This window comes from Pristiophorus japonicus, chromosome 4 (genome assembly GCF_044704955.1).
Source record: "Pristiophorus japonicus isolate sPriJap1 chromosome 4, sPriJap1.hap1, whole genome shotgun sequence".
NCBI classification, from domain to species: domain Eukaryota; kingdom Metazoa; phylum Chordata; class Chondrichthyes; family Pristiophoridae; genus Pristiophorus; species Pristiophorus japonicus.
In genome coordinates, this window is record NC_091980.1 from 99,586,932 (window position 1) to 99,609,234 (window position 22,303).

The window sequence follows — 22,303 nt, forward strand, 5'->3', positions numbered from 1 at the left end:
CGTTCTGCTGAGAATTTAGTTGGGAATGCTGTGTGTTCTTGTTCTCATTCTAACAGTCAATTTAAAATGGTGGATAGTAGCAATGCGTATTCAGGCTTCAGCGTCAAGGGGATAGAATTTTATATATTTTGTTGCTAAACTGGAATGAGCCCCCGCTAAATTATCAGACTGATACTTATAATCATACATATTTTCATACACATAGACAGTAAAGGATCAGGCATGTATCCCCAACCTCACCACTATTACTGGATCAGCTAGAAAAAGGAGGCATACCACTAAACCAATACTGGGAAAAAAAGCTTGAAGAAAACTTTGTTCCTTTTATAGTCACACCGAGTCATACAGCACTCATCATGTTTGGAGTGATTTAATCGTATTACACAGCTGCTGGGCTGATATTCATCCCACTGCACATTTGTCTCTGTTGTTTTAGAAGGACCATGAAATCTGAAATCCATAGATAGCAAACTGGGTCAGATTCATGTTATTATGAATCATCTGAATTAATCCAATTCATATCGGTTCAGATTGACTCTTTGGATTTGCTGCTTATTCACAGTACATTGCAATATTGCTGATGGACTGCACCATGTTTTTACTTGTAGGATGCAATGTAAACATGCTAATGTTTTTATGTAGGCAATAAACTTCTGGCAAAACAACTTACTTTTGGAAGGATTCCAGTTTCATGTTTAATAACTTGGCTAAGTCTCGATGCCTTCTTTGCAATGGAATGCTTGTTTATTCTGTATATTGTATCCTTTATTGAAAGATTTTCTGCTCTGCTATATTTCATTGCTGTTGGAATTGGAAGAAATATAAATCATTAGCAACAAAGCAATGAGCGGTATTTACCTCTGACTGGTCTAATACCTGGTAGATGACTCCTGTTTGCCAATACAACATCTGCTGTCAGTGTATTGTGGGAAATCATCAGTCTGGCCTTTGCCAATGTCATTCTATTACCCTCTGTGCCAGTTTCTATTGCGCAAAATCTACCTCACTTGTACAGCAGGTGGATTTGATAGCAACGGGGAACTGCCCATGTGCCAGATTTTTCAAAGTTACAAATGTGACTTTCCTATTCATTGCAAAATTCTTGTGCAGTTAGTGTCTTCTGCAGCTTCTTCCCAACTTGTTCCCTCAATGCCCTCCCAATTCCAAACGTGACCATCTAATCATTTCTCCTCAATCCTGTGTGTACAAACATAATTAACTGCTCACTTTCCTCAACCTTTGGCTCCCCCTCCACCTACAAAACTGCTTTCATTACTCTGACCTTAAAGAGCCCATCTTTGTCACTTCACTTCTCTCCTCTCTAGAATCGGTTCCATTTCTAACCTTCCCTGCCTCTTTAAGGTCCTTGAATGCATTATCACTGCACATTTCTTTGTCCACCTCGCCACCATTCCCTGGTCAAATTCCTTCAATCTGACTCCATGCCACCCATGGCATCCAGTCTGATACGTATGCTTATCACTGTAATGATCACACATCGCCATTTGCTGGAGCTAATCACTTTGTGACCTTTAGGTTTAATGTAAACTCCAAAAGTGAAACCTGCAGGGGGAGCCTGCTTTATATAGGGAGGCAACACGAGGTGCAGTAATGTGTGCCTCCCGGGCTTTCCCCATCTGTTGGCTGCTACATGTAATTACATGGTACAATGCATGGTTCAGAGCATGGCTACAAATACATCACAACACTTCCCCCCAAGTCTTAGATGCGATTTACAGGTCGAGCCTGACCGGGGGTCTGCGCTCTCTGGTTGAGTGTCTGAGTTGGACGCTGGGTGTGGGCGGCCTGACCGGAGTGTCGCTGCCTTGCGGTGCTGCGGCTCTGGTCGGACTGTCCGGTGCGACGGGTTCTGTCTCTTGGTGAACCGCCGGTTCTGTTGCTTGTGGTTGGAAGTTGATGTCGCTGTAGTCATCCAGCGGTTCTGGATCATTGGTGAACCTCAATTTGATTTGATCGATGTGCTTCTTGCAGGTTTGGCCATTAGTGAGTCCTACCACAAATACCCTACTCCCCTCTTTAGCTATGACAGTGCCTGCGAGCCACTTGGGGCTCGTACCAAAGTTAAGCACGAAAACAGGGTCATCGACGTTGATACAACGCGTTACAGAGTTGCGGTCATGATATGTACATTGCTTAAGAAGCCGATTTTCAACAATCTCACTTAAAACCGGGTGCACGAGGGACAACCTTGTTTTGAGGGTCCTCTTCATGAGGAGTTCGGCGGGCAGAACCCCTGTGAGTGAGTGGACCCTCGTCCGATATGCAAGTAGCACGTGAGACAGATGGGTCTGCAAGGGGCCTTCCGTCACTCGCTGCATGCCCTGCTTTATGATCTGTACTGCCTGTTCAGCTTGGCCATTGGAGGCTGGTTTGAATGACATGCTTTATGCCCTCACAGCACATAAATTCGCGAAATTTGGAACTCATGATGCATGGTCCATTGTCACTAACAAGGACGTCGGGCAGGCCATGGGTGGCGATCATTGTCCGAAGGCTCTCTATTGTGGCGGTGGATGTGCTGTACGACATTATAACACATTTGATCTACTTGGAATAAGCATCAATTGCAACCAGAAACATTTTTCCTAGAAAGGGACCCGCATAGTCTACGTGGATGCGGGACCAGGGTTTGGAGGGCACAGGCTCAGGGGGACTTCCCTGGGTGCGTTGCTGAGTTGCGCGCACGTGTTGCACCAGCGTACGCACGACTCTAAGTCTGCGTCGATGTCGGGCCACCACACGTGCGATCTCGCAATGGCTTTCGTCATTACGATGCCGGGATGTGTGCTATGGAGATCCTTGACAAATAAATCTCTGCCCTTCTTGGGCAGGACTACACGATTTCCCCACAAAATGCAGTCGGCCTGGATTGATAACTCATCCTTGCGCCGGTGAAACGGCTTAAAATCACCATGTATCTCTCCATACATGGTTGCCCAGTTTCCACTTAATATACAGTGTTTCACCTGGGACAGCAGTGGGTCTTGGCTGGTCCAGATTCTTATCTTGCGTGCCGTGACGGGTGACCCTTCGCCCTCAAAGGCTTCCATGGCCATGACCAGTTCTGCGGGCTGCTCCGCTTCATCCTTGGTGGTGGCGAGTGGGAGCCGGCTGAGCGCATCTGCGCAGTTATCGGTGCCTGGTCTGTGGCGGATCGTGTAGTCGTAAGCGGACAGCGTTAACGCCCACCTCTGAATGCGAGCTGAGCATTGGTATTAATTCCTTTGCTCTCAGAGAATAACGACGTGTGCGGCTTATGTTCGGTTTCTAGTTCGAACCGCCGGCCAAATAGATACTGGTGCATCTTTTTTACCACGTACACACAAGCTAGGGCCTCCTTTTCTACCATGTTGCACCCCCTTTCAGCCTTGGAAAGGCTACAGGACGCATACGCTACAGGTTGGAGCTTACCCGACACGTTTGCTTGCTGAAGCACGCACCCGATCCCGTAGGATTACGCATCGCACACTAAAACAAGATGCCTACAGGGATCATACAGTGCCAGTAGTTTGTTTGAGCACAATAAGTTTCTGGCCTCGAAGGCAGTTTCCTGGTCTTTATCCCAGACCCAGCCATCACCCTTACGCAGCAGTACATGTAATGGTTCAAGCAAAGTGCTCAGCTCAGGCAGAAAGTTACCAAATTAGTTCAGTAGTCTTAGGAACGAGCGCAGCTCCGTCGTGTTGTGTGGTCTCGGGGCCTTCTGGATCACCTCTGTCTTGGAGTCTGAGGGTCTGATGCCATCTGCTGCGATTCTCCTTCCCAGGAATTCCACCTCTGGTGCCAAGAAGACGCATTTGGTTTGTTTCAATCTTAGACCTACTCGATTTAGTTGGCGTAGCACCTCTTCCAGGTTATGGAGGTGTTCATCGGTGTCATGTCCGGTGATCAAGATGTCGTCTTGGAAGACGACCGTTCCCAGGACAGATTTCAGCAGGCTCTCCATGTTTCGTTGAAAGATCGCAGCCGCTGAATGGATCCCGAAGGGACACCGGTTGTATATGAACATCCCCTTGTGTGTGTTAATGCACGTCAGCTTCTTGGATGATTCCACTAGCACCTGCGTCATGTACGTTGAAGTGAGGTCAAATTTTGAAAACAGCTTTCTGCCCGACAGGGTCGCGAACAAATCCTCCACCTTGGGTAGTGGATACTAGTCATGTAACAATACTCGGTTTATGGTTACTTTATAATCCCCACAGATTCTAATTGTCCCATCACTTTTAAGAATGGGGACAATGGGACTGGCCCAGTCATTAAATTCCACTGGTGATATAATGCCTTCGCGCTGAAGCCGATCTAGCTCGATTTCTACTTTCTCCTGCACATGTAAGGGACCGCTGTTGCCTTTTGGTGAACGGATCTCGCGTCTGGGCTGAGGTGAATTGTCACCTTGGCCCCTATGAAGCTGCCAATGCCAAGCTGCAACAGTGACGGAAACTTGTCTAAGACCTGCGCACACGTAGCTTTCTCCACCAACGATAATTCTTTTACATCGCCCCATTTCCAGTTAAAATTCCGTAGCCAGCTTCTGCTAAGCAGCGTGGACCCATTACCAGGAACAATCTATAGTGGCAATTTATGCACAGAACCATCATACAGCATCTGAACCATTGCACTTCCGAGAACCGGGAGAATCTCTCTGGTGTAGGTGCACATCAATCAGGCTCAGCTTCGGCTGTGTGCCTTGTTTGCCCATAACTTCTCGAAGGCCTTCTGGCTCATGATCGATTGGCTGGCACCCGTGTCCATTTCTATCGGTACCAATATGCCGTTCAGTTTAACGTTCATCATAATCGGGGGACTCTTGTTGGTAAAGGTGTGCACTTCATGCACGTGCAACCCATGTACCTCTTCCTCCTCGGTCATCTCTGCGCGATCCTCAGGATTTACGCTTGACCTCCCATCCTCTGCTATGTATCGAGTTGTAGCACGTTTACAGATTCGTTGGAGGTGCCCCATCATTGAGCAACTCTTGTAGACATATTGTTTGAACCTGCACTGGTTTGCGCGATGAGCTCCTCCACAGCGCCAACAGCTGCTGATGGACTTGCATTCACAGTTACTGATCTCTTCGCATTTGTCCATGTTGTGGTGAGTGAGTCATCTCAGGTTAAGTAGAGGTCGCATTAGCCCAGCTGGGGTCACTTCTCCTGTCTGCCGACGAATTTAGTTTATTCACGGTGTTTGGCCCCGGGTGATTCCGAAGTTGTGAGTAGAATAGCTTTGTTTCTTCCTTTCTGGCCATGTATGCCTGAACAATCAGGGTGGCTTTGGCTAAGTCCAAGTCTTCCTCCGCTGGCAATTTGCGGAAAATCCCTTCATGCCCAATTCCTAAAACAATGAAGTCTCTTAACATTCTTCAAGAACTGTCCCGAATTTGCATGACCCAGAAAGACGCCTTAGCTCAGCGATGAATGCTGCCATGTCTTGGCCTACCCTGTGCCGGTGGGTGTAGAAACGGTACCTCGCCATGAGCGCACTGCGTTTTGGCTTTAGGTGATTTCGAACTAGCTCGCACAGTTCCACGTAACTTTTCTCAGCGGGTTTCGTCAGGGCCAATAGGTCCTTGATCAATGCGTATGTCCGTGATCCGCAGACCGTGAGGAGGACGGCCCTGCGTTTGTTGGCATTCGCGGCTCCCTCTAAGTCTTTCGCGACAAAGCATTGATCCAGCCGGTCAATGAAATCATCCCAATCTTCCCTGACGCAATATCGCTCGATGTAGTCAACAATGGCCATAGCTGCGTGCTAGTATCCCACTCTCATCGCCAGTTGATACGTATGCTTATCACTGTAATGATCACACGTGGCCATTTGCTGGAGCTGATCACTTTGTGACCTTTAGGTTTAATGTAAACTCCAAAAGTGAAACCTGTAGGGGGAGCCTGCTTTATATAGGGAGGTAACACGAGTTGCAGTAATGTGTACCTCCTGGGCTTTCCCCATCTGTTGGCTGCTACATGTAATTACATAGAAACATAGAAACATAGAAAATAGGTGCAGGAGTAGGCCATTCGGCCCTTCTAGCCTGCACCGCCATTCAATGAGTTCATGGCTGAACATGCAACTTCAGTACCCCATTCCTGCTTTCTCACCATACCCCTTGATCCCCTTAGTAGTAAGGACTTCATCTAACTCCTTTTTGAATATATTTAGTGAATTGGCCTCAACAATTTTCTGTGGTAGAGAATTCCACAGGTTCACCACTCTCTGGGTGAAGAAATTCCTCCTCATCTCGGTCCTAAATGGCTTCCCCCTTATCCTTAGACTGTGTCCCCTGGTTCTGGACTTCCCCAACATTGGGAACATTCTTCCTGCATCTAACCTGTCTAACCCCGTCAGAATTTTAAACGTTTCTATGAGGTCCCCTCTCATTCTTCTGAACTCCAGTGAATACAAGCCCAGTTGATCCAGTCTTTCTTGATAAGTCAGTCCCACCATCCCGGGAATCAGTCTGGTGAACCTTCGCTGCACTCCCTCAATAGCAAGAATGTCCTTCCTCAGGTTAGGAGACCAAAACTGTACACAATACTCCAGGTGTGGCCTCACCAAGGCCCAGTACAATTGTAGCAACACCTCCCTGCCCTTGTACTCAAATCCCCTCGCTATTAAGGCCAACATGCCATTTGCTTTCTTAACCGCCTGCTGTACCTGCATGCCAACCTTCAATGACTGATGTACCATGACACCCAGGTCTCTTTGCACCTGCCCTTTTCCTAATCTGTCACCATTCAGATAATAGTCTGTCTCTCTGTTTTTACCACCAAAGTGGATAACCTCACATTTATCCACATTATACTTCATTATACTCTCCTGATGAACTATATCCCTCTATATCTGTCAAATTATTAGACTAACACACCGCCCCATGAAGACCTCGCTCCTGTGAGGCAATTTCCCCCGCGGGCGCAATGGGGCCAGCGCGGGTCATTAAGGGGTCGGCGCGCACAGCGATGATGTCATCACCGGGGTGCAGCGCAAACTCCTTTTCACCCAGCGACTCCCGGGACAATTCGGGGAGCACTCTGTGTGCAGTGCCCAGGCGAAAACCCATCAGCGCACCATTAGTGCCGGCCGGCAATAACGGGTCTTGTGCAAAGGGGCAATTCTAATCTTCTGATTCTGTACTGCTGTGTGTCCACCTCCCTCTGTTCCTGTGACAAAGCCTTTAAACATTATGGGTGCTGCATTCTGGAATTCCCTTCCAAAACCCCTCTGCCTTGCAACATCTGTCCCCATCTTCAAAGATAACCATTTCGTCTACACCTTCTGATACCTCTCCAAATCTTTCTCCCAATTCCTCTTTAGTATATAATCCATTCCTTGTGAGGCACTTTGGGATATTTCACCATGTTAAAGGGACTATGTAAATCCAAGTAAATATTATGCAAAAGTGTCTATCCCTAGACACAAGGTGGCAAACAAAATTCACATCCTGTTCATTGTATATGATCGATGACAGCAGCAATTTTTAGTTGAGAGCAGCAAATAAAAACCTTGTCCCAGAAGGATTTCACTGCTTCTGATGTTTAAATAGGGCTTTTTTGCTATGGGAAGGGTAACCCTGTAGTGCAGGCTATGTAAGAGGTGCATGAATGTTGCTGGGGTGACTCACCATTTTATTTCTTTTCTTGTAATCAGGCACCTCCCTCACTTAATCCCTCCCCTTGGCTCTGTGCCACGGTTCTACTTGCATTTCTCTCCTGATGAACTATATCCCTCTATATCTGTCAAATTATTAGACTAACACATAGTAGATATTAAGCCTACTACTAAGATTATTGCTAAAGTTACTATTTTACATTCAATTGTTGACATCACTGCCCATTAACCCTCCTCTCCCCCCACCTTCCAAGATTATCCAACATTTCTAGTACAAGGAAGTCATCATCATCATAGGCAGTCCGTCGAAATTGGGGAAGACTTGCTTCTACTCTAAAAGTGAGTTCTCAGGTGACTGTACAATCCAATGTAGGAATTACAGTCTTTGTCACAGGTGGGACAGACAGTCGTTGAAGGAAAGGGTGGGTGGGGAGCCTGGTTGCTGCAAGCTCCTTCCGCTGCCTGCGCTTGTTTTCTACATGTTCTCGCCGACGAGACTTGAGATGTTCAATGCCCTCCCGGATGCTCTTCCTCCACTTAGGGCGGTCTTGGGCCAGGGATTCCCAGGTGTCGGTGGGGATATTGCACTTTATCAGGGAGGCTTTGAGGAGGCCCTTGAAACATTTCCTCTGCCTACCTGGGGATCGCCTGCCGTGTAGGAGTTCCGAGTAGAGTGCTTGCTTTGGGAGTCTTGTGTCAGGCATGCGGACAATGTGGCCTGCCCAACGGAGCTGGTCGAGTATAGTCAGTGCTTCGATGCTAGGGATTGACAGGTCAGTACGTCTAATACAGTGCCTAATAGCACAATAGATTAGGTGTATTTTCAATTGTCAGGGATACCTAATATTCAGATCCAGCAACATATATGTGATCAACTTTGTTAGTCAATTAATAGGCACAGTATGTGGGGCGCCAATGTGAAATGAAGAGTGTCTGCTTCTGACAAAAGCAAAAGCCGATGCAATTTGTTTTATTGATAATATTTGGCCTCTCAGAGACTCGACCACTGTTACCAATGATATTTGGCTTGATTTTCTTTAACTATTTGATTTGTGCTGCACTGTTAGGCAGTGGCATATGAATCAAATACATACATTAGTCTCACCCCAACACAACAGCTCTTCTTATTGACCTCCTTCAGTAGGTTAGCCACTGAGATGCAGAGCCACACAGATGGGCAGCCTGGCACCCGCTCTTGGGTGCTAGGCCGCTGGCCCAGCCAAAACCCTCCCAGTGGCCGAAGATTTAAAATAACAGAATCTCTTCCCTTTAACAGAGGGGAGAGAGCGTGGTGATGCACATGCACTGTGACATCACCACTACTCCACCAAGGTCAGTAAGAAGAGCTTTTGTGTTGGGGTGAGACTATTATATGTATTTGATTCTTGACAGCGGCGGAGTTCCCGTCCGACCAATTTTCAGCTAGTCAGCCTGGTTTTAAGTCTATGGCCCGCCCCCATTATGAGTAATTTTCTGTAGTACTTTGAAAAGTCCTTTAAATGGCTCTTCCGGCCGCATTGTAGCTTCCAGCGGTAAGTACCACTCTAAAAATCATAGCTGCACCAGCTTTCTGAATTTCGGCCCCAACATCTTAAGGAAAAGAAGTGGAAATAAGAAAATTGGCAAAGAAATAATGGGCCCAAGTTTCCACACGATAAAAAACGGGTGCCCCTCCGAGCTGGGCGTCCGTTTTTCGCGCCTAAAACGGCGCCGGAAAAAAAACTTGCGATTCTGGAGAGCCCTGCAGCTCCTTGTCTGTTTGGCGCGGCGCCCAGAGGGGCAGAGCCTACACTCGCGCCGATTTTGTAAGTGGGAGGGGGCGGGTACTATTAAAATTAGTTTTTTTCCTGCCGGCAACGCTGCGCGTGCGCGTTGGAGCGTTCGTGCACGCGCAGTGTGAAGGAAACATTGGCACTCGGCCATTTTTGTAGTTCTTTGTAGCTGTTTAATTTTTGAACATTTTTTAATAAAAGCACATTGCCATCAGCACATCAGCCCTGAGGCTTCCTGCAGCCTTCTCACTGTCTCCTTCCCCCCCCGCCGTCTGGAACGGCTTCCTCCCACCCACCCCGCTGCGTTCGGGCCCGCCCACCGTCGGGAACGGCTTCCTCCTCCCCTCCTGCCGTCGGGAACGAACGAACGAACTTGTGAGGCTGGCTGAAGCACTTTCACACAGGTAGGAAGATGGTTTATTTAATCTTTTCTTTGCTTATAAATGTTTATTCAGGTTGGATTTATTTGTATAATATTTGTAGAAATATAAATAAGGATTTATTGTAGAATTTAATGACTTCCCTTCCCCCCCCCCCCCCTCCCCCCCACCTCGTTCTGGACGCCTAATTTGAAACCTGCGCCTGATTTTTTAATGTGTAGAACAGGTTTTTTCAGTTCTACAAAAATCTTCACTTGCTCCATTCTAAGTTAGTTTGGAGTACATTTTCACTGTGGAAACTTTGAAATCAGGCGTCAGTGGCCGGACACGCCCCCTTTTGAAGAACAAATTCTGTTCCAAAGTAGAACTGTTCTACCTGACTAGAACTGCAGAAAAAAAAATGTGGATAATTGAGATTTCTAAGATAGTCCATTCTCCACCAGTTGCTACTAAAAATCAGGCGCAAATCATGTGGAAACTTGGGCCCAATATTTCTAATTGACTGAATACAAAGAGCACTGACAACAGTAGCAATGAGGTGATCTGTGTATATCTCTGCTCATAAGAGTAAATGGAGATGTGGCAGCTTTTAGGGGGAAATAAACATGGTGGAAAGACAAAGGATAGTTCTTACCTACTTCCTTCAGTCTCTTGTATTCATTGATATTATGATTTACTTCTTGCATTGCCATGGCAGCTTTCTCTAGTGCAGTATACCCTTCATCAGATTGCGGTGTGTTTTCCAGTATAGTTTTTAAAAGCAGTGGATATTTACCAATCCTCTGGACTGGCATCACTAAGTAGAAGGTCAATGTAATGGCACCAGTGTGAGATCTGTTGGAAAAAGTCGGAAAAGCATTTTACTATCAGGTCTCTCTTTAGTAATTCTTCTGTGACATATCCATTTATAAAGTGCTATCTCTGTTATAATCCTTCTGATATCATTTTTAAGAGATTATGAAAAATAACCTGTTAAATGATGATATGTGTAAGATTGTGTTGAAAAACATATTTCATATTTTGAGGATGGTCACAGCAGGAAGCACAGTTATAATAATTACTTGGAACAGTTTAGGCTGTTATCATTCAATAGGAATCAGTGCAATGAGTCAAACTGCTAGCAATTCAAAAACCTATATTTGAATAATTTTGCCTTTTTTGGATTGTACTTCTGATGGGGCTACGGCGAGAGAGAAACCAACTTGTCTCCACCACTACCAAACATTCTGCCTCCTTGATCCCTGCAGGTATTCTTATTATGGCCTGGAGCAAATAAATATATAGATTTAAAATAAATGTAAGTACTTAAAATATCAAATTTATCATGGGCTGAGTTAACACACAGTGCTTCCTCATGGTACCGAAGCATTCACAGTTTGCTTGGCAGATATTAAATTAAAGGAAAGGACTTAGATTTCTAATGTGCCATTCACTACCTCAGGACTTCCCAAAGCACTTTACAGTCAATTGATTGCTTTTGAAGTGTGGTCACTGTTGTAATAGAATATATCAACAATAATGGTCAACTATTCAGGGGGAAGTGATTGCTATTTTTTGTTGGGATAGTGGGGCAGCAACATGTATTATGATATATCTTAAAGAACATTGGGGTAGAAATTGGTATTTTTGTGTGCAAAACATACCAATGCAGCATTGGATCAGCCTGCGCCCAATCTGTACAATCCCGATGGCTGCTTTAAACAGGCTTTAGGCTCTTTGAATATGTTAACTCGGCAGTTGGAGCAGCGCGTGTCCGGGGTCGGAGGCCTATAAAAGGCCCAGCGGGAGAATGAGGCGGCGGCAGTTGGAGCAGCGCGAGTCCGGGGTCGGAGGCCTATAAAAGGCCCAGCGGGAGAGTGAGGGGGCGGCAGTTGGAGCAGCGCGAGTCCGGGGTCGGAGGCCTATAAAAGGCCCAGAGGGAGAGTGAGGGGGCGGCAGTTGGAGCAGCGCGAGTCCGGGGTCGGAGGCCTATAAAAGGCCCAGCGGGAGAGTGAGGGGGCGGCAGTTGGAGCAGCGCGAGTCCGGGGTTGGAGGCCTATAAAAGGCCCAGCGGGAGAGTGAGGGGGCAGCAGTTGGAGCAGTACGAGTCCGGGGTTGGAGGCCTATAAAAGGCCCAGCGGGAGAGTGAGGGGGCGGCAGTTGGAACAGCGCGAGTCCGGGGTCAGAGGCCTATAAAAGGCCCAGCGGGAGAATGAGGGGGCGGCAGTTGGAGCAGCGCGATTCCGGGGTTGGAGGCCTATAAAAGGCCCAGTGGGAGAGTGAGGGGGCGGCAGTTGGAGCAGCGCGAGTCCGGGGTTGGAGGCCTATAAAAGGCCCAGCGGGAGAGTGAGGGGGCGGCAGTTGGAGCAGCGCGAGTCCGGGGTTGGAGGCCTATAAAAGGCCCAGCGGGAGAGTGAGGGGGCGGCAGTTGGAGCAGCGCGAGTCCGGGGTTGGAGGCCTATAAAAGGCCCAGCGGGAGAGTGAGGGGGCGGCAGTTGGAGCAGCGCGAGTCCGGGGTCGGAGGCCTATAAAAGACCCAGCGGGAGAGTGAGGGGGCGGCAGTTGGAGCAGCGCGAGTCCGGGGTCGGAGGCCTATAAAAGACGTGCTTGTGCAGCTACAGGGAGAAGGCAAAAAAGAAATAAAAAGAAACAGAAAGGTGACGTCATAGCCAAAGGGGTTAATTGATTGGCTGGTGATTGGTGAGTAGTTTTTCTTTCTTCTTTTTAACAGTGAGTAAACTTTAACATTATTGTTGCCTATCTAAAGGTTAAGTCATGGCAGAAGAGCTTGGTCGCGTGTTATGCTCCTCCTGTACCATGTGGGAACTCAGGAACGACTCTTGTGTCCCTGACGACTACGTGTGCAGGAAGTGTATCCACCTCCAGCTCCTGACGGTCCGCGTTGTGGAGTTGGAGCTGAGGGTGGATTCACTCTGGAGCATCCACGATGCTGAGAATGACGTGAGTAGCATGTGTAGCGAGTTGGTCGTACCGCAGGGAAAGGGTCCACAGCCAGATAGGGAATGGAAGACCAGCAGGAAGAGCAGTGCAAAGAAGGTAGTGCAAGGGTTCCCTGTGGTCATCCCCCTGCAAAACAGATACACTGCTTTGAGTACTGTTGAGGGAGATGACTCATCAGGGGAGGGCAGCAGCAGCCAAGTTCATAGCACCGTGGCTGGCTCTGTTGCACAGGAGTGGAGGAAAAAGAGTGGGAGAGCGATAGTGATAGGGGATTCAATTGTTAGGGGAATAGATCAGCGTTTCTGCGGCCGCAACCGAGACTCCAGGATAGTATGTTGCCTCCCTGGTACAAGGGTCAAGGATGTCTCGGAGCGGGTGCAGGACATTCTAAAAAGGGAGGGAGAACAGCCAGTTGTCGTGGTGCACATTGGTACCAACGACATAGGTAAAAAAAGGGATGAGGTACTACGAAACGAATTTAAGGAGCTAGGAGCTAAATTAAAAAGTAGGACCTCAAAAGTAGTAATCTCGGGATTGCTACCAGTACCACGTGCTAGTCAGATTAGGAATCGCAGGATAGCACAGATGAATACGTGGCTTGAGCAGTGGTGCAGCAGGGAGGGATTCAAATTCCTGGGGCATTGGAACCGATTCTGGGGGAGGTGAGACCAGTACAAATCGGACGGTCTGCACCTGGGCAGGACCGGAACCAATGTCCTAGGGGAATTGTTTGCTAGTGCTGTTGGGGAGGAGTTAAACTAATATGGCAGGGGGATGGGAACCAATGGAGGGAGACAGAGGGAAACAGAAAGGAGATAAAAGCAAAAAACAGAAAGGAGATGAGAAAAAGTGGAGGGCAGAGAAACGCAAGACAAAGAACAAAAAGGGCCACTGTACAACAAAATTCTAAAAGAACAAAGGGTGTTAAAAAAACAAGCCTGAAGGCTTTGTGTCTTAATGCAAGAAGTATCCATAATAAGGTGGATGAATTAACTGTGCAAATAGATGTTAACAAATATGATGTGATTGGGATTACGGAGACGTGGCTCCAGGATGATCAGGGCTGGGAACTCAACATCCAGGGGTATTCAACATTCAGGAAGGATAGAATAAAAGGAAAAGGAGGTGGGGTAGCATTGCTGGTTAAGGAGGAGATTAATACAATAATTAGGAATGACATTAGCTTGAATGATGTGGAATCTATATGGGTAGAGCTGCAGAACACCAAAGGGCAAAAAACGTTAGTGGGAGTTGTGTACAGACCTCCAAACAGTAGTAGTGATGTTGGGGAGGGCATCAAACAGGAAATTATGGGTGCATGCAATAAGGGTGCAGCAGTTATAATGGGTGACTTTAATATGCACATAGATTGGGCTAACCAAACTGGAAGCAATATGGTGGAAGAGGATTTCCTGGAGTGCATAAGGGATGGTTTTCTAGACCAATATGTCGAGGAACCAACTAGGGGAGAGGCCATCTTAGACTGGGTGTTGTGTAATGAGAGAGGATTAATTAGCAATCTTGTTGTGCGAGGCCCCTTGGGGAAGAGTGACCATAATATGGTGGAATTCTGCATTAGGATGGAGAATGAAACAGTTAATTCAGAGACCATGGTCCAGAACTTAAAGAAGGGTAACTTTGAAGGTATGAGGCGTGAATTGGCTAGGATTGATTGGCAAATGATACTTGAGGGGTTGACTGTGGATGGGCAATGGCAGACATTTAGAGACTGCATGGATGAACTACAACAATTGTACATTCCTGTCTGGCACAAAAATAAAAAAGCGAAGGTGGCTCAACCGTGGTTATCAAGGGAAATCAGGGATAGTATTAAAGCCAAGGAAGTGGCATACAAATTGGCCAGAAATAGCAGCGAACCCGGAGACTGGGAGAAATTTAGAACTCAGCAGAGGAGGACAAAGGGTTTGATTAGGGCAGGGAAAATGGAGTACGAGAAGAAGCTTGCAGGGAACATTAAGACGGATTGCAAAAGTTTCTATAGATATGTAAAGAGAAAAAGGTTAGTAAAGACAAATGCAGTCAGAACCTGTGGAATTCTCCACCACAGAAAGTTGTTGAGGCCAATTCACTAAATATATTCAAAAAGGAGTTAGATGTAGTCCTTACTACTAAGGGGATCAAGGGATATGGTGAGAAAGCAGGAACGGGGTACTGAAGTTGCATGTTCAGCCATGAACTCATTGAATGGCGGTGCAGGCTAGAAGGGCCGAATGGCCTTCTCCTGCACCTATTTTCTATGTTTCTATGTTTCTATGTTAATTAGGGGCCTAACACCTGTTGAAGAACCTCTATGCAAAACTAGTTACCGATGCACAGGGCAGGTGTTGGGCCTACCTCACTCAGGATTTTTCAGTGGTCCCTGCGACCGTCAACTAGAGGTAAGTTTTATTTTTAACTTAATTTTTTTTAATTAAAAAAACGGTTGTGGAGCCAGGAGGCGCAAGAGTGTTCCCCCCAATACCACAGGTGCCGGCAGTTCACCACAAATATATAAATGAGGCTCAGGACCAATTCCTGCTAATCCTTGGGCTCCTTGGTTGAGGTGCACATGGCCTCTGCAGCACAGAGTCTGGGCCCAAAAACAGGCACAGACCATAATATACAGCACATTAAGAAAGATAATATAGAAAGGCTGCAAGTGTGGAGATTGGATCTTTTACTCCATGCTTTTCTGCATTTCTTGTACAAATGTTCGTTCTGGTTATGTATTTAAGTAAAGCATATTGATTAACCTATGAAAGCAACTAAAATAATCCCTGAACATTCTTAAAGAAACAATAATAATATATTGGACATGACAGCCTGCGCATTGACATCTCTGAGCATTCCTTGGTCAACATGCCAGAAGGCACTTTAGACTGAATTTTGAGAGACTTTGGTCATTGAAGGTTGTGTTCCATCCTTGAGATATTATTTTCTATTTTTATAATGTTCTCTTTGTGACATCTTGGGAATAGAAATAGCGACATTGACTGGAATTGTGGCTGGCAGATTCCAATGACACATGAAAAAACAAAACCTCTTTCAACCCTCTTCCATCCCACCACTACCTAATTGGAGAGTGAGTCTGGACACTGTACCAGACTGCACTGATGGCAGTGTTCTGAAGATGCAGTGCAAGTGCTGTCAGAACAATTATTCAGATCATGAGTCATATTCAAATGAAGGATTATTATACTTTTAAAGAAGATTAAAAGAGCATAATGTAAAGGTTCATTTCATTTTAGTGCGGTTTTAAAAAAAAAGAAACCTGTGAGCTGGGTGGCGATAGAACACTGTTTCGTTTAGTAATTTGATTTTTTTTTAATGTAGCATCACTAATGATACCCCCTTAAATGTGATGTAGGTCTGAAATAAAATCAGTGTGTCCTGACCTAATGGGCCACGCAGCGGCAGACAGGCAGGATGGAATGCAGCCATTAGTAGAAAAAGTATTTACTGTGCTTCACCTCACTGCTCCTGTACATTCCTCACCTGGAGACTCGACATCATTGGCAATAAATTGTGCCCATAAGATAGTTAGGGCAAATACTTACAATGCTGTCAATAGTACTGTTACTTTAGTAAAGATGATTGTTGTACACACTGATGGTGCAAGAGAGAACAATCATACGTCTGGAACTCAGCTGACCGGTTTATAAATCATACCTTTTCTCAACAGCAGCTACAGTCAAACAGGGTCATCCAGATTTACCTGCTACAATATTACTTCACTTATATTTGCAAAACAGAACGGTGCACGATACAGGTGCATTGTTATCAGAGCTCCCCTAATGGCTTAGTGGGTAAAAGACACTCTCTGCTACTGTACAGCCCAGAAAATTTGATTCTCAATCAAGTGCTGAGACAAATGATAGCATTCTAATGGCTACATTTGCTAAATCAACTAACCTACTGGGGGTGAATTTTGACTTTGACGGTAGTTCAATGCGGGCAATAGCGAACCGCAGCCGGTTTTACACCCTGACCCGAACAAAAATCAGCCATGGTGTAAAAGGGCTGCCGATTCACTATCAAAGTCACACTTCACCACGTACCCCCACTCCCCCCACCCCCGCACCCCCCACCCCCAGCTGATCCCCGTTAATAGAACCAGAGAAATGCATGGTGGTAAATTTAATAGAAATTTATTGTCGTACTTAAGATACTACAATTTGTCTCAACACCCCTGGATTTAGGAGGAGAACATCAGCCAGGGCTCCTGTTCCTGGTGGCTGTACCTGCTAAAAATGTGTGTGCAATGGATGAAAATAGGACAAGGATAAGTTTTGATACTTTTCATTATAAAATAGCTTGCCAATGCTTAGGGGCCGAAATTGCCCTCAGCGAAAAATTGGGGAGGGCACTGTGAGTAATCTGGAAATTTAGCGCCCGATGAGACGGGTTGCCAAATCGCCGGCAATTCGGTACTTAGAGTAAATAAAAAGTGGGAGCGGTAACACAGGCATTCAGATGGCGCTCGAAAAGGGGCAATGTTCAGCGCCACGCTCCGCACATCAGTGCTGCACTGGTGATGTCAGTAGGTTGCTGATGACATCAGCGCACGCCGATGATGTCAGTGCATCGCTGACGTTAACAGCGCCACGTGGCCACGTTGCAACATACCTCCCCTTCTCTTAAAGGCACCCAAGAGGGGGTGCCCGGCTGCCTGTTGGCAGCCCGGCCGAACCAGCGGTCACCATTGTCAGGCCGATTAAGGGGTCGGCCGACACAAAAAAGATGGCAGTCACCACGGCGCCACCTCCCCTTTAAGGTTGGCCGGGGCGCCCCAGCCACCACAGCTTCTCACCCCAAGAATCATCGTTGACATCGCCCCATGCCAACCTCACGTCCCGTGGGGAAATTTCCATTGAGAGTGCAAAGGGGTCGGCACAGAAGGCGATGGCATGCGCCGTGCCTATGCGCTAATTGCGGGGCGTGGCACAGAGCACTTTTTGCCGGCAGAGCCCCGCGGGCAATTCCAGGGAGCGGCGTCTGGCCACCACACCCGGGCGAAACCCTTTAGCCTTTTTTCTGAAGGGCAATTTCGCCCCCTTAATGTCTAAACTCATGCCTGAAGAATGGCCAAATGAGCGAAGTATTGAAGAGCTGACAACACCCATGGAGCTAGACCTCATCCTGAGTCAGCATCTTTAGGAGAGGAGAGAAACAAACTGAATAAAAAAAGTTTTCTTTTAAATTACAAATCAAAAAGCATGTTAACTGATTTATTTTGTAGCTATTGAAAAGTAAATATAAATCTTGGCTCACACTCCAATGCAGTGCTGAGGGAGTGCTGCACTGTCAGAGGTGGAGTCTTTCAGATGAGACATTAAACCGAGGCCCCGTCTGCTCTCTCAGGTGAGCGTAAAAGATCCCATGGCCTTATTTCGAAGAAGAGCTGGGGAGTTATAGCTGGTGTCCTGGCCAATATTTATCCTTCAATCAACAGAACAAAAACAAATTATCTGGTCATTATCACATTGCTGTCTGTGAGAGTTTGCTGTGCGCAAGTTGGCTGCCGCATTTCCCACATTACAACAATGACTACACTCATTGGCTGTAAAGCACTTTGAGACGTCCGGTGGACGTGAAAGGCCCTATATAAATGCAAACCTTTCTTTCTTTCTTTCTTGCTCTCAACTATGGTGCAATGAAAGCAATGTCAACGAAAACCATTTGAAGTATCTTCTACTGTCTGTAACATCAGTGATGTGTCAGCACTCAATGTTTAAATAAATTGAGTGAATGCTGCCAACGACTGGAAGCTATGCAGAAGTGTACTGCACATTAATCTGGATGCTCCAACAACCGGAGAATTGGAGTTTGTGCCTCTCATTCACACACCCGGGGAGGGGGGGGCTAACAAGCAAAAAACACTTTTCACCCGGGCGCGGCGCTGCTAACATTTCCTGCAAAATTCCGCAAGGGTTTAGCGGCAGTAACCGGCCGCGCCCCGCTCCGCTAGCACTGACGACATCGTCACCATGCAGAGCAACCCATTTTCACCCCGAAGCGAAAATTCGGTAGCAACTCCTGAAGCTGCGCGGGCGATGCCAGCAACAGCTTCAGGGGGCGCGTAGCAGAATGTAGGCCCCTCGTGGGGCAACATTTAAAGGGGAGCTGGTGATTTGAAAAAAATAAATCGCCAACTTACCGGTCGCGACCCGCTGGATGTTGAATCGCGGGCTATGTGTCCCGGTTTTCCAGCCAGGCACTCTGCTTGTGTGCCGGGCTGAGGCCACGGCACCCCGCTCCCCGATGGTGCAGGTAGGGACCTATTTCTCCCCTGCAGAGTCGGCAGCTTGGCCCTCCCCTTTAAATGGAGGGGAGGACCCTGTCCACACAGTAGCGCTATACGTCCCACCGCCTAGCACTGCGCCCCTCACTGAATCCTTTCACCCCGCTCAGGCCCCACAGAGCACGTGGAGCATGACATTTGGTGCTCCACTTGCTCTCAGGGGCAGTAACCTGAATTTCACGCCTGGCGCAGGAAGTCCCGCCTCGCACTTGTTACCGCCCCCAAACGGGGCTCTACGCAATTCCCCCCCCCCCCCCCCCCCCATCAATGTTTCTGCTTTTTAAAAATAAATAAATAAACCCGCTCTTTTCCTGCCTTTTTTTAAACGAGCTCGCTCCCTTCCCAGCGTTTTTAACAAGTTTATTCTCTTCCCGACTTCCCGGCAGCTCATTCCCACACAATTTTGCGGGAGCCGATAACACCTCCGCCACCGCCCCCACCCCCACCCCCGGCGGAAAGTATTTTGCGTCCCTTTAGCGCTCCCTGGAGGTGCTAACGGACGTCGCAAAAAGGGGCAATTTCGCAGTGGACAAGTTGAAAGGAAGACTGTGTTTGTGTGTGCGTGTGTGTGTGTTTCCAAGTAGACGGATTTGCACCGAAGTGAAACTTGTATCATCTATTTTTTTTAATCTCGTCTGTCACATTCCACTCAAACTGGCGTAAATTCACCTCTGAAAAGACGACTTATTGCAATACAAGATTCGTTTTTTAAAAAAGGTATCTTTTTGAATATTTGGACTTAAACTGCGACTTCGCGACAAGTTATTCCTGTTGAATACTGCAGGACTGTTGCTAAGTGGGAAAATGTTGATAAAAGATTTGATTCTATAGTTCAGTGATATGCCTTTTGAAGCTAAAAATAATTTATTCTACAAGAGTTACAAATTCCTTCCAATAGCTGGTGCACAGAGTAAGGGTCTCTGTTACAATAGTCAGATCGCACTACTGTTTAACTAGACTGTAGGGGACATGAACTCTGCTTACGGGAGTGATCAATGACACTGAACCCAGGAAAATATCTAGTGTAAACGCCTAAAAATGAGATGAGGCATAAGACAACGGTTAAAAGATGAACAATCAAACACAAGTTCGGAATTCCATAACTGCCTCATGAACTTATAATTAAAATCTAAGTGAACAAAAAATTTCACTGCTTTTTAAATGGTGTTTTGACACTAAAAGACTTTCAGGCTCTGCTTTATGTGTCTCCATTCAGTGAATACTCGCCTCCCTTTTAAATGATCAGGTTTTAAGACCTTCACCTGCACCAGATAATTCATCTCCCGCCTTCCCCCCGCCCAAATTGGTAGGGATTTTGCTATGCAGATGTAATGGGGGCCTACCCGAGATGGTCTGAAGAGCTTGACCATACACAGTTCTCCAGGTCCAGAAAAAATAAAATATGCCCTATAATGTAAAGGATGTGGCCACTAGAGCAGTGTGATGATGCTTGTATGATACTTCTTTCCATACGATTGCACCTAACAGTTGCAAGCTGCACACATGACCTGGTTTCACACTTAGCACCTCGTTAAATTTCGGTTAAAAAAAAGCATAGTCAATTGAACTAAAATACAAGCATATCAAAAAATAAACATCCAAATAAAGTTAGACATGTTGACAGCTACCTTAAAAATAGCAAAAGCTACAATCTCTGAAAAATGTTAATGTCACAAGAACCTCAGCCCAACTGTCAGTATCATCATCATCATCATAGGTGGTCCCTCGAACGAGGATGACTTGCTTCCACATGAGTTCACAAATGTTTCAATGAAGGACCCGATGTTCCAGTCCTGAACTCCAATTGAAGGGGTGGAAGATGACTGTGCGTGGATTTTTTTAACGTGTGGTGATCGTTGCACATCAGCCATCACACGGGCTTGACAGAGCTAGGCCTTTATCCAGTGGCACGGGTTAACCAGGGTGATGGGAGGCCTGCTCTGCTGCATGGACCTAGTGCACACACATATTGCAGTGTGGGCTAGCCCGTTCTACCCCGGGCCCTCGCTATTCTGGGCCCCGTACCCTCATTCGCCACATCCCCGCCACGATTTCTCGCCGCTCCTTCATCACAACCAGTGCAGCAATACTGAAGCACTTTAAGAGGATGTGGACATCAACGTTAGGAAAGCTTAAATTTTTTAATATTTACTATATTCTGGGAAGATTCTCGATTAGAAAAGGGAAAACAGAGCTCTACTACAGGTATTTTAAAAAACTCTGGAGTCATACCTGAAATCTATAGACCAGTCAAGTTTAATACAAGCAGGAAAAATATAGAAAATATTTTGAGAGATCTAGAGGGGCATGGTTTGAGAGGTCACACATGGAAATGGAAAAGTAAACGTAGATTAGAAACATAGAAACATAGAAAATAGGAGCAGTAGTAGGCCATTCGGCCCTTTGAGTCTGCACCGCCATTCAATATAATCATGGCTGATCCTCTATCTCAACACCATATTCCTGCTTTTTCCCCATACCCCTTGAGGCCTTTTGTTTTGAGAAATCTATCTATCGCCCTCAAATATATTCAGTGACTTGGCCCCCACAGCCTTCTGTGGTAGAGACTTCCACAGGTTCACCACCCTCTGAGTGAAAACATTTCTCCTCATCTAAGTCCTAAATTTCCTACCCCGTATCCTGGGACTGTGACCCCTTGTTCTAGACTTCCCAGCTAGGGGAAACATCCTCCCCACATCCAGTCTATCCAACCCAGTCAGAATTTTATAGGTTTCAATGAGATCCCCTCCATTCTTCTAAACTCGAGTGAATACAGGCCGAGCCGACCCAATCTCTCCTCATAGGACAGTCCTACCATCCCAGGAATCAGTCTGGTGAACCTTCGCTGCACTCCCTCTATGGCAAGTATGTCCTTTCTTAGGTAAGGAGACCAAAACTACACACAATACTCCAGGTGCAGTCTCACCAAGGCCCTGTATAACTGTAGTAAGACATCCTTGCTCCTGTACTCAAATCCTCTTGCAATGAAGGCCAACATACTATTTGTCTTCCTAACTGCTTGCTGCACCTGCATGTTTGCTTTCAATGATTGGTGTACAAGGACACCCAGGTCCCTCTGTACATCGACACTTCCCAAGCCATCACCATTTAAATAATACTTTGTCCTTATGTTTTTCCTACCAAAGTGGATAACTTTACATTTATACTGCATCTGCCATGTGTTTGCCCACTCAATCAACCTATCTAAATCGCCTTGCAGCGTCTTTGCATCCTCCTCACAACTCACAATCCCACCTAGTTTTGTGTCATCAGCAAACATGTAA

General features: G+C 46.6%; 1 protein-coding gene across 2 annotated transcripts in view; it reads right to left on the reverse strand.

Annotated features, from left to right (window-relative positions):
* The window catches only part of arhgef37 (Rho guanine nucleotide exchange factor (GEF) 37), a 210,005-nt gene that overhangs the window by 71,985 nt on the left and 115,717 nt on the right, over window positions 1-22,303 (reverse strand). For both annotated transcript variants that reach the window (XM_070878453.1, XM_070878452.1), the window contains exons 5-6: window positions 10,413-10,612; window positions 671-801 (exon numbers count right to left, since the gene is read on the reverse strand). In XM_070878453.1, the coding sequence (XP_070734554.1) occupies window positions 671-801; window positions 10,413-10,612 (331 nt within the window). The remainder of the gene's footprint in view (window positions 1-670; window positions 802-10,412; window positions 10,613-22,303) is intronic.